General features: G+C 41.3%; 1 protein-coding gene across 8 annotated transcripts in view; it reads left to right on the top strand.

Moving 5' to 3' along the window:
• Nucleotides 1-17,479, top strand: part of LRCH3 (leucine rich repeats and calponin homology domain containing 3) — a 100,555-nt gene that overhangs the window by 51,574 nt on the left and 31,502 nt on the right. For 4 of the 8 annotated variants that reach the window (XM_043522197.1, XM_037909410.1, XM_043522195.1 and 1 more), the window contains exons 7-11: nt 6,317-6,410; nt 7,337-7,457; nt 10,259-10,323; nt 13,371-13,447; nt 17,348-17,443. In XM_043522197.1, the coding sequence (XP_043378132.1) occupies nt 6,317-6,410; nt 7,337-7,457; nt 10,259-10,323; nt 13,371-13,447; nt 17,348-17,443 (453 nt within the window). Of the gene's footprint in view, nt 1-6,316; nt 6,411-7,336; nt 7,458-10,258; nt 10,408-13,370; nt 13,448-17,347; nt 17,444-17,479 lie in introns of all 8 variants that reach the window. The other 4 variants (XM_037909408.1, XM_037909409.1, XM_043522193.1 and 1 more) reach the window with 1 other exon arrangement.

The following is a 17,479-nucleotide window of genomic DNA, read 5'->3' on the forward strand; positions in this document are numbered from 1 at the left end:
AAAACCCATACAAAACTGAGTCATTCTCCACAGGAAGAATCCACCTCAAAAAGACCTCAGTCACTGCAATGCAAGACCGCTGCAGAGACCTCATGTTCCACCCTGGGCATGTCTGAGGCTGCAGACACTCTCAGTACTGATCCTGTGCATAGGGCTCCAGGCTCAGCAGAGAAAAGGGGCAACAAGCATGCCTTGATACTGGGACCTTCAGTGCTGCACAAGCAGGACACTGCAACATCAAAGCTTTCCAACTCTAAGAGAATGTTACCCAAAATTCCTTTGGTACCATCGACATCTAAGACTGCCTCAGTACTAGGAAGATGTTGTGCCTCTCATATGGTCTGAATACCTCTCAAGGCCTCACATCAGTACTGACTATGTCAACTAGAGCACAGTGGTTCTCAAAGCTGGTCCGCCGCTTGAGCAGGGAAAGCCCCTGACGGGCCGGATCGGTTTGTTTACCTGCTGCATCCGCAGGTTCGGCCGATCGCGGCTCCCACTGGCCGCGGTTCGCCACTCCAGGCCAATGGGGGCTGCGGGAAGTGGCGCGGGCCAAGGGACATGCTGGCTGCCCTTCCCGCAGCCCCCATTGGCCTGGAGCGGCAAACCGCGGCCAGTGGGAGCCGCGATCGGCCGAACCTGCGGACGTGGCAGGTAAACAAACCGGTCTAGCCCGGCAGGGGCTTTCTCTGCACAAGCAGCGGATCGGCTTTGAGAACCACTGAACTCGAGTGAACTTACCAGAGCAGTGTATGGCCTCAGTACTGACAACAGTCCCACTCTTCAAATCCACCTGGTACCGCAGGAGTTCAGATTTTCAAAGGATATACTTGTTTCGGAGGAGCTAGAATCCCCCTAGTTAGTTGGTACCGAAAGGTTCAGTATCGAGACAAGCATGGTCACTGAAGTGGGACCTTTTCTTAGTACCACTTGACTCTCCAGCGCCTTCAGAGAGTGTTGGGACTCCCCCACTTGAAGAGGAGGAATTTTCCTCCAATTCAGATATTTCAGTCCAGGGTTCCCTGACGCTTCAGACAAGGAATTTTCATCCTGACACTTTTGTCAAGAGTGGGGAGTTGCACCACAGATAGACCCATGTTCCCCCAACCTGGTTTGAGAACCGATGGATACCACCCCCAGTGCCTTTCGGACCCCTCCAGTGGCCATACTGGGTTTCTTGGGCTGCAAATCATCTGCAATTGTCATATGCCCCTAGTCTCTCTCATGCGAAGTATACAGGGAGATGCTCCCCTATTCCAACTGCTTTTCTTCTGTTACCTCAGGCACAAGAATCCTTTGAAGAGCAGGAGGCCAGGACAGATCAAGAGGTTTCTCCCCAAACAAATATTTCTTCATCTTCCCCAGATGAAGCGGTTATGCCTCTCCAACCAACTATGAGTGATGACTTCAGACACGTCCAAGAGTGAATGAAGCACATTTCGGATTCCCTCCAGATCCCTTGGAAGAGGTCAGAGAGTCATAACATAAGCTCCTAGATATCCTCCAGTGGATTCCCTCCACCTGAGTTGTCCTGTCTCTTAATGAGGCTCTGAATCCTGCCAAATCCATCTGGCAGATCCCTGCAATAATTCCACCAGCTTGTAAAAGGGCCTATGAAAAATATTATGTCCCAGCTAGAGACTCCGAATTTCTGTTCACCCATCCAACACTGAACTCCCTGGTTGTGGAGGCAGTGAAAAAACATGGCAAACAACATCGTGCAAAGACCACACCGTATGATAAGGACCAAAAATGCCTTAATCTATTCGGCAGAAAGACCTCCTCATCTGTGACTCTTCAATTTAGCATCACACACTATCAAGCTGTCATGGCTAAATACAGTCATTCAAGTTTTACCAAATTCACAACCTTTACTGAGCATTTGCTGGCTGAGGAGTGTGACCATTTTCAGGCTATTATTGACGAGCGTCAGCTGTTAACTAAAATAAAGCTAAAGGCCTTATTGGATGCAGCCAACACTGCTGCTCTACAGCAGTAATGTGGAGGGCTTCCTGTCAATACCTCGATGACTGGCTGGTCATGGGCTGGTCCTACAATGAGGTTTTTCATGCTGTAAAGACAATGAGATCTTTGTTCCACAAGCTAGGGTTAAGCTCAACATCTAGAAATCCCCTTTGAGCCCCATACAAAGATAGAGTTCACAGGCATTCATTGGATGCTACACCAGCCGGGGCTTATCTTCCTCTCCAACAGATGCTCGATGTTAGGAAATCTTGTCTCAAACATTCAAATCAGCCTACAAACATCAATAAGAAGTTGTCTTCAATTACTTGGACATATAGCAGCCTTCACCTTCAAAGATGGAGTCTGGCACATACCATTACAATGTTTCCAGGGCTACCTCAAGATTGTTTATACTCCAAACAAACACAACTTGAACAAGTTATTGTCGGTTCCTCGCCAGGTCTTAGTCTCCGCTCAAGTGATGGGGGGTCCTGGACAATGTCTGCATGGGGATTCCATTTGTTCAGTCTCCTCCCTCTGTCATCATAACAATGGATGCATCTATGATGAACTGGGACAGTACTCTTGGGGACCCTCACCATTCAGGGTAAATGCTCTGCCCAACAGAGACAAACTACATATCAACCGCCTCAAACAGAGGGAACTCAGGAATGCCTGTATCTATGTCCTGCCTTTAATCAGGAAAAAAAAACATAAAGATTCTCATGGACAACATAGCTTGCATGTTCTTCATCAACTGAGAGGGATGGGCCAGGTACCCTTCCCTTTGTACTGAAGCAATAAAGCTCTGGAACTGGTGGATAGTCAACTGCATACTTATTTCAGCAACTTGCCTTAACTACAAACAGGTTAGCAGACAACAGCAGGCACTTTTTCCAGTACTATGAATGGAAGTAGGATCCTCAGATTCTCAATAACATTTTTTGAACTTGGGAGTTCCAAAGATAGACCTCTTTGCCACTGACCAACAAGATATGCAAACGCTTTTGTTTAAGGGGCGGATTGGTTTCCTCTCTCTTTAGAGATGCCTTTCTTGTTCCATGGACGAGGCCTTCCACGTGCATTTCCTCCAACACTCCTGATTCTGAAAGTGATTAAGAAGATCAAGCATGACAAAACCAGAATTGTATTAGTAATCCCAACAGGGTTCAAGCAGATATGGTACCCTTACCGGATTCACCTAGCCCTCTGTCAAGCGGTCAAACTCTCATCCATTCCTTGTCTTCAGTCTCAGGATGCCGGCTGCATTCTTCATCCCAACCTGAAGATGCTTTGCCTCAAAGCTTGGCTTGTCAATGGGTCATGAGGCATTGGTTGACTTGTTCTAAGGAAGTGCAACAGACATTGCTGAACAGTAGGAAAGATTCCACGAAATACACTTACCTCCACAAGTGGAAAAGATGCAGCATATGGTGTGTCCAGAAGTGTTGTACCTGTTCATTCTTCCCTCTCGATCATCCTTGATTACCTCCTAGTGTTGAAAAAGTTAGGATTCTATATGAGCTCTATCAGTGCGCACTTGGCAGCGGTAACAGCCTTTCATTCAGCAGTTGAGGGATTCTAACTCTTCACCCATCCTGCAACTGTAAGATTCTGAGAGGATTGGGAAACTCTTTCTCCCAAGTTTAGAAACGCATTCCTACCTGGGATTTGAATGCAGTACTTCGATGCCCTATGCCCCCGTCTGAGCCAGTGGCTACCTCTTCTCTCATTAATTTATCTCAGAAGATTTGTCTTTCTGGTGGTTATTACCTCTGCTTGTGGGATTGGAGAAATAGGGGCTGTAATGGCAGATCCTCCATTTACAGTATTTTTCAAGGACAAGGTTTTGTTACATCCACACACAAAATTTTTACCTAAGGTGTCATATGAGCTTCACATCAACAAGATTATCCATTTTCCCCCCAAAGACTCATCAGTCCAGAGTGAAGGCCTTTTTTACACACTCTGGATGTTAGAAGTGCATTAGCCTTTTATTTGGAAAGGGCTAAATCATTTAGGAGGTCAAGCAGACTGTTCGTGACTATTGCTGATAGATCCAAAGGCACAGCGATTAGAGACACTCCAGGTGGATTTCTGATTGTGTCCTTTTGTGCTATAACTTCATATATTCAGCTCTTTCAAGGGCGTTGGCCCATTCCATAAAATCTGTAGCTACTTCTACGGCATTACTCAAGAATGTTTCTGCTCTGGACATCTGTAAGGCTGCCACTGGGTCTTCCATATGTATCTTTTCCAAGCATTATGCAGTGGTCCAGTCTTCTAGATCAGATGCTGCTATTGGAAATGCTGTATTGTATTGTATTCAATCTTGGACTTGGTTCCAGAGCCCCCCATCCAGCTGGGGGAACTGTTTGGTAGTCACCTGCAGTGGAGCACCCAGAGGGACACTACTCAAAGAAGAAGAAGTTGCTTGCCTTGTGCAGTAGCGAGTTCTTCACTGTGTGTGTCCGTATGGGTGATCTGTTACCTGCCTTCGTTCCCCTCTTCTTTGGAGTTTCCTCTGGGGACTTGGCAGTGGAGAAGGAACTGAAGGCAGTTCACCTGTGTAGCCTTATGTATCCTCAGAGCAGGGCATAAGGAAGCATAGAGTTGCATGCCTGGCCTGAATGGGCACTGCTACCAAAGATCTCCCATCAAAGGCACAAGTGGTATAAGCACACTTGAAGTGCAGCACCCACAGGGACACACATCTCAAAGACAGGTTTCAGAGTAACAGCCGTGTTAGTCTGTATTCGCAAAAAGAAAAGGAGTACTTGTGGCACCTTAGAGACTAACCAATGTATTTGAGCATGAGCTTTTGTGAGCTACAGCTCACTTCATCGGATGCATACTGTAACCACCATTATGGCACATTGTGAGTAATCTCTCCTTGGGTATGTCTACACAGAAATTAAAAAGCCATGACTGGCCTGTCTACACAGAAATTAAAAAGCCATGACTGGCCTGTGCCAGCTGGCTCGGGCTAAGGGGCTGTTCAGTTGCAGTATAGGCATTTGGGTTTGGGGTGGAGCCCAGGCTCTAGGACCCTGCGAGGTGGGAGGGTCCCAGAGCTAGGGCATCAGCCTGAGCCTGAATGTCCACCGCAATTAAACAGCCCCTTAGCCTGAGTTCCAGGAGCCTGCGCCAGCCATGGGTGTCTAATTGCAGTGTAAACATACCCCTTGTGTCTAACTAGGACTGCAAACTCCTCAGGACTGTAGCCTGTCACTTTTTTCTGTAAAGCACCATGACTCTATGGTGCTGCATAAATAATAGTAATAACAGTCATTTAAAAATAATTGTTTCCTGGATGAGGGATTTTTAAACAGAGGGACAACTAGAGATCAATACTAGTGAGAGAATGACCTACAATTAGCTATGCTTGGGTGGAGCAATCAGCTTCCTGAAATTCTTTCTAGTGTATTATGCAGTAATTGCTGTTTGCTGCAGTTTTCCCTCAGGCATCAAGTGCCAGCAGGACAGTTGATCCGTTGTGAAATGCTATCTGCAGTGGATCAGACAAGTCCCATTGTTATACTGCTGCTGTAGCTATCTGCAGCAGTTGCCAGATTCAACATCTGTGATGGCCACGCTGCTGAACGGTGTAGTCTCTGTACCCACTTAGAGCAGGAAAAGCAGCATACACCCTTATGTTATGGTTTATATTTTCATCCCTTCATTGCACATATGTAATGTCTGTGTCTAGGCAAGTCATTGACAAGTCAATTTAATGAGTGAAAACTAAATTTGTATATCATTCAAGTGGTGATATATTTCATTTGAAACGTGTGGTGTATTTTATGGAGTATTTTAGATTAATTATACATCTCTTTTCTGTATCATGCATTAAGTATACATTTTGATTGTTGTCATACTTCTCCTAAAAGAGGCACATGCTCATTCCTATACGTTTCTATGTATGTGTAATAAATGTATGGTTGTGTGATTCCCTGTGGGGAAAAAATGGTTTTGGGGTTGGGAAGAGTCATTCAACTAAAACCCCTGAGTAACATAAAATGAACTGACTTGCTAAAGGAGAATTTAATAGGTCAGTTTGCCAACAAAAAAACCATTTGTCAGAATTGTTTGGGCCATAAGCTTAAATCAGCTCTTGAAAGCATAAGGCAGCTGCATCATGTCAGCTGGCTAACAGATGGGAATGTTTGTAGTTGGAAGAACATACCCTCTTAGAAAGTAGTATGCATGGTGAATGCCATGTGACAACTTCTAACGTGTTGTGGACACCGCTCAGCTCTGCTTAATAGTTAATTCCATTTTCAGCTCTGTCACGAGTAAGAATTTTTCAGTGACATTTACGTTATAGTGACTAAAATTATCTGCTTGACAGCCATGAGGAACTGTACTCCAGTCGTCCGTATGGAGCACTAGATTCTGGTTTCAATAGTGTGGACAGCGGAGACAAAAGATGGTCAGGGAATGAAGTAAGTGTAGTTGCTTTATTTTTGTTGGGTGGCAATATTTGTACAGGAAACAAATAATGAAGGCATAGATTTGGAAGAATATTCAAGGAGTGATGCTTATGTATAATAAAAAATGTAATTTCCATAGTTCACAGATTACGGTTGATTTCCTGGAACAAGAATTAGCACCATTTTTATATTAAATGAATCTTTTGTTCTTTTACTAATATTTTTTATTGAAACATTTTAAAAAATCAAAATACAAGTGTAAACCCAAGAGAAAATACAGAAGAGCACTTTGTAGAAATGAATTAATATAAACAAGTGATAAGAAAACTTACAAAAGATGAGCTACTTATTGTATTATATTAGCATATCTTATCTTTATCCATTACTCAAGAGCTTCTGTTTCATTAAAATAAAATCAGGTAAACAGAGATTTTAAATGAACACAGATTTTCCAAATAAGATTTTATATGTAGCTTTTTCAAATGGCCAAATAGATTGTCGCATTACCATTTAGAAGAAGCAAGACCTGATCTCCAAGGAAGAAGGGTACTGGGAAGAACAAACAGGAGCCAGCTTCTTCTGTCCTCTTGGGGAAGCTGTGCAAATGGCTGCAACCCAGGCCTGGGGTGTTCTTGCGAACTGTGCTCCTAGCCTGGTGTTTACAAGGGCCTTCAAAATCCAGCCTGGAATGTTTTTAGCATATGCATTCATTTCAGAGGGAAAATAAATTAAAACTATAGACAGACTCTTCATGGAAGAGAGGTCCTAAATCCACCTTATTTTAAAAACAGTACATTTCAGTTGTGTCTCTTTTAAATTAATAGTTTTAGGGAGCAAAATGCAGCAGGACAGGTGGAGTGGAGGCTCAAGTTAGAAAACTAACTGAAAGATGATGCTCAGGATGAGAGAGTGTGTTTTTTTTTGTCTGTTTTATAAAGCCTACAGATGAGTTCTCAGACCTCCCTCTGCGAGTGGCAGAGATCACTAAAGAGCAGAGACTGCGAAGAGAGAGAGAGTACCAGGAAAACCGAGGGAGCACTGTTGTAACTAATGGTGGAGGTAAATAGCAGTCTTTGATAGCTAATTATTCAGGCGGTTGTTATAACTGAAGCTCCAAAATGTATATTTGGCAGTTACAGGTAATTTGTTGTTTTAAGGGAAAGAAGTGGTGGGGGCTTAATATATTTATAATTGCACACACAAATTACATTTAAAGAACATTATTAGGGTTCCAAAATCAAGCACTGAAAAGTTAGAAAAGACCGAAGGTAAGGTTGCTTGTGCAACCTTAATTCAGCCCCTTTCTGCGTATGCATTATGATACCATCTTTAATTACGTGATCACATGCTGCTTTTTGCATTATATTGACACACTCATGAGTCATCTGCAGGATTGGAACCTTTAGATCTGGAGCAAAGACCTCTGCCACTTGAGCTGATAGAGTAACTGATAACTGTAGGAGGTTGTCATCCTCTGTGAGGACCAGCACTAGAGAGGGATGGGACACTTTGTCGGTGGTTTTCACAGCTATTTGCTGACAGCAGAGGAATGGTGAGACTCAAGAATCTTGGGTTCCATTCCAGGCTCTGGAGGGGAGTGTTCTCTACCGGACACAGAGCCTTCTGTGTCTCACCGGCCCCCCCTCTCCCAGTATGACTCCTTCTGCTGTCTCCCCTCCAACCCGTGCCTATCACAGGCCTGTCTCTTCTCCACCCCTGGCTTCTTGTGCCAGTTCTATTCTCTTTGTGTACTCAGTCAGTTGCCACTCCTCAGACTTGGTAATCCTGGGCTCCTTTTCTCTTCTCTGAATTCTCTCTCTCTTCCATCTTGGCCTCCAAGAATATCTCTTCACCCACATTCCCCAGCTCATTCTCCCTCCTTAAGTTCCTCTTCTATTCTGTGTTTCCCCCAGTTTCTTGTCCCAGTCTCTCTCTGTCATTCCCAGTTCACCACCACCACCTTGGCTCCACATCAGATGTCTCCACCCTCCCCATTGGTTCTCTGTCCCAGTCTTCCTCCCCAAGCTCCTCATCTGATCTCAGTCTTCTCCCAGTCCCAATCTCCTTTCCCAGCCAGTCCCAGTCTTCCCACCCCAGTTCCCCATCCACTAGTCTCAGTCTCTTCCCTCTCTCCACCAGGTCCTTGTTCTAATCTCTTCCTTCTACTGCAATATATTTTTCCCTAGCCTCATTCTCATAAACGGCTGAGCCATTTTGTCTGAAAATTAATTTTCTTCCCCCTGTGGTAGACACCCAGCATGAAAAATTTCAGTAAAGACAGTTTGGCAAAGTTATGAACAACTGAAAACAGATCTTACATAGGAAGCGTCTCGCAGCCTTAGTACCAAACAGTGCTACCAGCCCTGCTTATGGTATCAACTTCTTGTTAACTGGTTTTTCACACACATGGTCTTTCATAATGCTTTAGAGTTAACACAGCTGTTAAATAATATTAATGGAGAGTGAGATAAATTAAATTTAAAAAGCTAAGGGAGAAAAGAGGTTTTCACTTAAGATTTTAAATGAGGTGGAGATTCAATGAGGCAGAAAGATCCAGGGAAGCTGTTTTGGATGGCTGGAGTTTCAGAGGAGATGGTTCTAGCACTTACAGTAGCCAGATTGTGTGGTGAGGCAACGGAGGCCTGTTCTAGACAAGGAGGAATGGGGAATAGAGAGTGATAATATATGGGGGAAAGGCAGGATCAAGTTTTTGCAGGATTTTAAAAACAGGGAAGCAATAATGTTTGAAGTAGGTAATCTGAGTTGAACTAGTGCCTGCCATTTCATCCTGAGTGATATCCTTTTCAAAACACCTGCATCTAGACCCCCCTCTTAATGACCTCTCTTTCCCCATGTCGTCTTCATCTGTGCTACACGAGCTTTCTGATAAGAGATGATGAAGTGTGGGACATGAAGACCTAGTATGGAAGGGTGGCGGGGAGGAAGGGAGATGGGAGTCCTCAGGGTATTTTTGACTCTGGATGTCCGATCTGTCAGCACAGTGCTTTTCAGTAGGCTGTTTGTTTAATGTCATGACACTTGAAATCCGTGGGCAGAAACTTACAAAAGCAGTGATGAATAAAAAATGCCCCAGATAGCAACATGACCATGGGCAGAAATGAGAGCAGAACTGTACCCAGTGCTTCATACTCATTTAATTTCAGTGGTTCTCTGATTTTAATTCCTTCCTTCCTCTTTGGTTAATAAAATGTCTGTAGCCTGAGTTTTTTTTTGTATTGCTTTCTTTGTTGTCTGTTTCTTTGCCACATACCTTTTTCATATTTAAAGCAACCTCATGCAATTAACTTGGTCACACTATTCTCTGTTTTATTGTCATCAGACTCTGTCTAGAGTCTGACATTTCATATTGAGCAAGTGTTTACCTAGGCTCTCCTCAGCTGCCTTTATTAATGAGGAAGTATGCAGCTAAGTGAGCCTAGATAAATTAATCGGTATACTCTAATGATATGTTTATTTGGTTGTAAATTGACGGTAATTGCTTGCTTCTCAGATATGTCCATGATACAGAAGTAAAAATTTTAGCCAATGGCCTTTCTTAACAATGAATTGGGAAGTATGACATTGTTTTTGCAATAATTAAGAAACTACATATAATCATATCTTTTAAATTGTTATATTTGGCATATTTTTCCTGATTGATTTTAAATCTGTTTAAGATTATTTCAGAATCTGACATTTAACAAATATTAGTGAACCAGGCATAACTCAAAAGATGTCAGCTGAAGCTTTCCCAGGTGGAGGAAAAGTGAAATCAGACATTAGTTGCTGAGACTGCTGCTATGTTTTTTCTACCACTGGTCATCTAATTTTGGGTATTTCCTTTGTGTATGTGTGTCTAGTGGAACATGATCTGGATCAGATTGACTATATTGATAGCTGTGCCACTGAAGAGGAAGAGGAAGAGGTGAGGCAACCCAAGTGCATGGAGTCAGAGAGCCTCAGCTCACAATTCATGGCATATATTGAACAACGGCGAATCTCTCATGAGGTGGTGCTTTTATTTAAATTAGTTAAGTTCATATACCAATGAAAGTCTTTGGGATGGTGTTAATATTTCTTGTCTGTAGAGGTTTACTTTGGTAAACAATGTGACAGCTGGCTTGGAGTAACAAGCTTTGCCTTGTGGAGGATCTGAGTTTGAGTCCTGAGCTGCTACAAACTACACTTGGCTCAGACACTCAGAATGGTTCTATGGGCAGCTGTATTGAGTTCTGTTCAAAGGCAAAATTCCTGCAGGATGTGGGGGGAGTAAATGGGGTTCCCAAAGGAACCCTTCCCTCAGAAAATATTAAAGTTGATGCTTCCCATACGTGCTTGCACCCAGGCAACCGCTCATGTCTCCTTCATTTGGTAATACCTAGTAAATGCTGGCTTGTTTGAGGTCAAAACATAGCAAATGTCTTGCTCTCTGCCAGCACAAGGACTTATTATAGGGATCTTTCAGCTATGTTAATTTGGTGGGGCTTTCCTATGGATTGTAAATTAAATGCCAATACATTTACCAGACTGGGAATCCCTTGTAATTGCAGATTTTAAATGAAAAAGAGGACTTGCTATAAAGTCTGATATTTTGTAATAGATGATGGCTTGCTCCATGTTAACATCTTGAGTAATGCTCTGTAAAATCACCAGGGATACAAACTGGGAATGCATATCCACAAAGTTTTGACCAAAAATTCCGTGTTCAACTGTGTGACACAGTATTTTTATGAGTCAATCCCAGGATACAGTAAATGGGCAATAAATAGGGTTATTTAAAGTTTGTTAAAAACCTGTTAGGAGAATTGATTACAAATGGCTAAAAACTAAGCATCCTTAGGTTATAGCTTTTTTTGTCTTAAAAACCGTATTCTTTGTCATTATTGCAGACAAACCTGAACAATGTACTTTTTGTTTCTATCCTTGAGTGGCCTGCTGTTTTAAAGACAGTCTGTGGTATTTGAGCTGGAATGGCACACTTCAGAAATCTGAGCAATCTCACTAGTCCAGCAGTAGCATTTCAAGTTGCATTGTGGGTCAGACCACAAGCACTCATTTCACCAGAATGGGTCGAAGTGGTTCTTATTTGCTTTCCCGTAATTTGCTACATATTTTGTAGTATCATTTGTTACTATTTGCTGCTTTTACTGCTCTTTTTCTGGTTCCTAATGATAGCATTGAGGGGAGGGGTGATCACTCCGATACAGTTACAATGCAATTGTCTTGAGACCTTGTTTAATTTTAGTACCTTGTGATCGAATATAGATTAGCGTGCAGTTGACCAAAATTCCATGATTATTTCTTTAAAACTGTATGACTCCCTGCAACTGGAAAACACCTTTGTTTTGGTTATCACAGCTACTGTTATACATAAGGCAAGAGAAACTGATTCCTGCTGTGACCGTCTGGACAGAAGGAAGTGGAAAATTGTAAAGGTTCTGGATAAAACAAAAATTAAATTCAGGAAGCATTAAGCAATGTGATGTTTCCTTCTCTATGTCATGCTAATCTAAATTCATCCCCCTGTGTGTAGGTGTAAAGGAGTCTCAGCACAAAGGTAATCTTACATACTGCATAAGCAACCTGTTTCAGATAATCTTTTACTTTGCTTGAAGCAGTTAAGCAATACACATTGTGCTCAAATTAAAATGTATCTATTCCTTCATAAGTTGTTTTAATGCTTTGAGGAGGTAAAGATCTTTCTTAATTTCCTTTATTTTATTTTGTCAGTATCTCTTTAGGAGTTCTAAACTGTGTCTTTATTTTTGTCCACTTTGTCATTCCCCTGCTTACATTAGTGAAATCTGCAGTGACCCAGATTTCCATTGACAATATATTGATTCTGCAAGTGCCACAAACACAATATCAAGTCAAGGGGACAGTGTACCATTTGAAATGTTCGTTGAGAAGTGAATTTTATGGAGAGAGATTAGTGATACAAAATAAACTTTTCTACAAAATTAAAGAACCTCTTAAAAATTAATAGTGAAAATGCATTGGTTCATCCTAGAGATAAACTAACATGAGTACCATTTTAATTTATAAAGCTCACCTATTTATTTTTAATTCTAATGGTAAAGCAACCAAAAACATTTTAGGATCTCACTTTAGTGGGTTTAATCTATTTTAAGGGGTAGATAACTATATTCAGTATATAAGGGGTAGATAACTATATTCAGTGCCCACTTCTGTGTATACTTGAACTTCCCTCAGTGAGGGGGCCAGGTAGGGGAAGGAACTAGATGATCTCTTGAGGACCCTTCCAGGCCTACATTTCTGTGAATCTGTGATTCATCTATATGTGAATTAGTACTAACAAGTTAGCCTTGAATACCTGTATTTGGCAATACCGATGGATTTTGAGATGAGTTTTATAAAACTGACCAACAAGGGCAATATACTCCTGCTCCCAAAAGGATGACTGACTTAATATCCAAAACTGAACAGCCAGTGTTTTCATTCAACTCCTCTGACTTTTTTCTAACATTTTCCTTCCTGTCTCTCTGGTTTGTCTGTATGGTATCATCACAGAACACCAGCTGTTGAATCTTATTGTCTGAAAGAGCCTGGAATAGAGTATGCTAAAACTGTAGATGTGTACTTTGGTCTCCAACACCATACATCTTATAAGTTACATTAGTTATTTTATACCTACACTTCATCCACATAGCCTGCTGTTTCTGTTTTTTATACTATAATTTATCAACAGGTATGCTTAATTTTGAAGTTCAACTTTCAATGAATTATATGCAAGGTACAGAAATGATTCTGCATCATTTCCAGTATCTTCCATGGGTTGTGTTTTATTTTGTTTCTTTGTCAGACATTTTAATGACTAGTAATCACACATTTGGATCTAGACAAATTGATGGAACCTACACCTAGTTTGGTACAATAGAAATTCATAGACTTGCACATACAGCATTCTGGATACATTACTAACTTCATTGTCTTCTGTTTTGTTTTGCTTAGGGCTCACCAGTAAAGCCAGTACCCATCAGAGATTTTCAGAGAACAGAAGATACAAGACGATACTTGCATCAAAATAGGTAGAAGAGCCTGATGAAAGTACCTTTATTCATGATAGTGCCAGTTGCATACATGATACTTTATAGATGTGTACAATAGGTGCCCTACTCTGAAATATTTACGATCTACATGATAATTTGAAACCAACACATGATTTCACTCTGAAGTTCTGGCTGATATTTATACCTGCATAAACATTTCTCTTCTTTTCATAAGTAGGCCAGATTGGCAGAAGAGCATACATTTCTCTTGCTAAAATACTGTAGATTGGGGAAATTGTAGCTGAAAGTGACATTGCAGATTGCATTGAGTGACATTGAACAGTGGATGTAGTTTTCTACTACCTAGTCAGAAATGTGCAACACTTTACAAACGGGATATTGTTCCACTCCCAGGAACTTACAGTCTAGTTAAAATGAGGAATGATGTGGTAAGGTGACAAAAATATTGCCTAGAGTACAAAAGTTCACAGGTTTAACTAAAGTGACTTAAAAATCTATCTGCTTAAATTCCAATACATTTAAACTGATTTAACTCATGCTAATATCAATTTTTAGCTTAAATTGGCAATTTATCAATGCAAGCTAAATCTATATAAATTCTGAATTTAAGATAAATCAGTATAAGCAAGGATTAAAATGGTTTAAGTGAATCTATATGAGGCGTTTGCATGGTTTAGTTAGATAAGTTTTTAAATGAAACAAGTGCACTTTGCTAGTATAGACAAAATCTCAAATGCCATGGAGGAAGGGAGATTAGAAGGAAAGGAAAGCAAGGATTACATCAATAAAATCATGTTTGTTTGGAATGAATTAATGACGCAAGCTTCTTGAGGGTTACACAGAATTTTTTGGATAGTCACATTTGGAATAGTAAGGTTTATACTAGTTGTGGAAGAAGTGTGTGTTAAACTGAGAGTTGGTGAGGATGGTAACATGGTGGGCAGGATAAAGAAGAGTATTTCAGGTTTAGGGAGTCAAATGGAAGGATGCCCAGAGACAAGAGCAGAAGGAGAGGAGATATAATTCAGTGTATTTATAGTGCCTCATTAATGCAGTTGAAGTTAAGGTTCTGTCAGTTTTGATAGGTCACTGAGCGGTTTTTGCTTTTGGTTAAAACTGGGTATGCAGGGACTGAGCAGAAAGTTGTTGGTTTTGTTTTTTGACTTGCAGGATAAAAATCATTTTGGCTGTATATAGTAATATTAGAGCGGGGGTCTCACAACAAACTTTTGGGTGGCATCAGAGTGCGGCCACGAACTTTTTCGGGTGGCCGCTCTGACAGTGTTTCCTAAAGTACTTAATTAACTTTAGAAAAAACAAATAAATATGCACATACATGTGTCCAAATCATTTGTAATTTATGTAGTTTTTTTTGCAGACTCCATAATTAAAAATAATGTACAGTTATCTATTCTTTACTGGACCTAAACAGAACAGAAACACAAATAAGATGCTTTGCATGTTTTGCCTTTTTTTTTGGTTGCTCTTTTTTTAGACGTACTTACTCAGCCCTGGCAAGCTGGGGGACAAATGAAGCCCTGGATGGGGAGATGGGGGAGGTGAGCCCAGGGCAGGAGCCTGGGGCCCTGGTGCACAGATAGGGACTGGAGGAGGCAGCGGGGGCCAGAGGGCGATGTGTGGGGGGTGAGCCTGGATTCCTGCAGCTGGGGGATGGAGCCTGCTGCTGTATGGCCAGAGCCAGTCGCCCACCACCCCAGGGCTGAAGCCTGAGCCCCACCAGGAAGGTGGGAAACTCACGCTGGCCGCCTGCTCCTACAGTGTTTGTGGCTCCAGAAGGGGACAGAGACCAGCCCCTGCTGGTGGCCCTGGGGGAGGGTTACCCCTCACCCAGGAGGCAATGGCCACAAGAGAAGCCCCTGGTGGCCGCATTTGAGAAACGCTGAGTAAGACACACACTGGTTTTGGATACTTCACTCTGTATGCCCTAACTAGAAGCAAATTTTTGAAATGGAATTGGCAAGTCCCTTAAATTGGACCTATCTCTTCTGGCTATTATAGGGAAACTGAAACTAAGAACAACAGATTTTTTTTCAAAAACTGTTAATGTACATGGGAAGCAACTACCCTTCATAGATTTTTCTAAGGAATTTTGATTCATGCGGTTAGTGTGCATGTTCAGTTAGTGTGTCAGCTGTACTGACATCATAGATGGTAACTAATTCAGCATGTGTCAGCATTCCTTACCCTGTAGTGTCCACCAGTAAACTTTGAATAATAGAGCAGCCTGCCATCTCCTCCACAAATGATGAGTGCTTGGTCTGGAAGACTCTTTTTACCCACCTTTTGATTTGTGTTTTACATGGAAATAACTTATGAGACTTCACAAACATTGGACTGCATGAAACAGCTGAAGAAAATAGGACAAGACAAGTCTAGTTAGACAGGAGAGACCTTCTATTTACGTATACAAATCTTGGCAGTCTGCAATGACAATAAAGGAAATTATATAGTTCAATAGGGTTCAGATGATTTCAAAGTTTAACTCGGGGCGGCAGCTGATTTTTAAGCAGAGGCTTGTAATCCAGCATCTAACTAAATTACAGCACATTCTTATTACGCTGCCGTGAAATAGAATTCTTAATAAGATACTAAAAAAACAGACCATATTGTTGTTGCTTCCAAAATTAAGGAAAAATCACCATGCAAAATTAATCAGTATCTTTTTTTTTATTTTTTTTTTTTTTTGTATAATGAAGTTCATAGTACTGGAGTATTTTGCTTGTGCCAACCACGTAAGCTGTAAACTGCTCCCACAACAATTTTCTGTAAATGCCTTGGCAAGAAGCCTCCCCCCCCCCCCCCCCCAGCACACTGGAGCCATTAAAGCCCTTGTAAAGCTAGACGTAATTCAGACTTCATCTTAAGAGTAGCTAGTTAAATACAGCTTGCACAAGCGTGCAGTCTGTAAAAAGTTCCTGATTCAGCAATGCTACATGCTACTTAGATCTGCATATGGAGTTTGGGTTTTGTTGCTCGCTTGACACAGTGCTCTTCCTGCCAGCGAACACAGTAATGGGTGCATCACGTATAGTATCCTACGTATAGAGCTTAATTTTAAAAATAGGCATCTTAAGCTGTGTACACAAAATACATCCTTGTGGAACATGTACAGTTACCCATTTGAATGCAGTTACCTGTTTTGCCCATGCAACTGCATATTTTGCGTGCTCAGTTTTGTTTGTACCTGAGGAGGTATGTCTTGCATATATTACTTAAGTGCCTGTTTTAAAAAATATTTTGCCTTATGTTTTAAACCAGAGAACAATTCATAGTGAAAACTCAGATGCTTTTTGCGTATACCTTCTTTTGTTACTGACACTGTTACTGGACACTTAATTTAATTGATTCATTTCAAATTGTGTTCTGTTATCCCTCACTTACAAGCAAACAAATTATTAGCTAAGGTCTTTACAGATGTCTGTTTCTGTGTTTGTATATGAGACAGAAAGGACTCAGATGGAGTTTGCAACACTGGCTGTTAGAAAATAATCTTTTGATCAATGAACTGAGCAGATTTGTTCTAAAAGTGTGAGAAAGAATAATGAAGTTCCTCACTGACTTTTTTTTAACTAATGCTCTTCCCAGAGTTAGCTACACTCCAAAACCCAAGAAGTCAGCGTTAAAACAGAAATTCCGTCTTTTTGCACCTTTTAAAATCGTTGCACTCAATAGTGATATTACTAGAGCGCTTTAATATTTATATTACAACAGTTGTTAGCCTAGCCTTAAATGTGAACTTCCTTGCTTTGGTCATCTTTAAATTTAGTCTTGAATGTTATCAGAAGTTACCTGTTTAGTCATTTACTTTTATAAGCAGCTGATAATTAGAAAAAAAGTTACATTTGTTTGCCATTTCTTATGCATCAATAACCAACCTCCCAATCTGTTTACTTTCAGGGATACTGATGAATTACGAAGACCAGAAACACTAAGCTTGATGCAGGACAGAGAGCGACACCAAGGACAAAGGAGTTATGTGGACAAGGCAGAGAGGTAGTGAAAAGAAGCATGTGATTTCTGTTTTAAAAT

The sequence above is a fragment of the Chelonia mydas genome, chromosome 9 (genome assembly GCF_015237465.2).
Source record: "Chelonia mydas isolate rCheMyd1 chromosome 9, rCheMyd1.pri.v2, whole genome shotgun sequence".
In the NCBI taxonomy this organism is placed as follows: Eukaryota; Metazoa; Chordata; order Testudines; family Cheloniidae; genus Chelonia; species Chelonia mydas.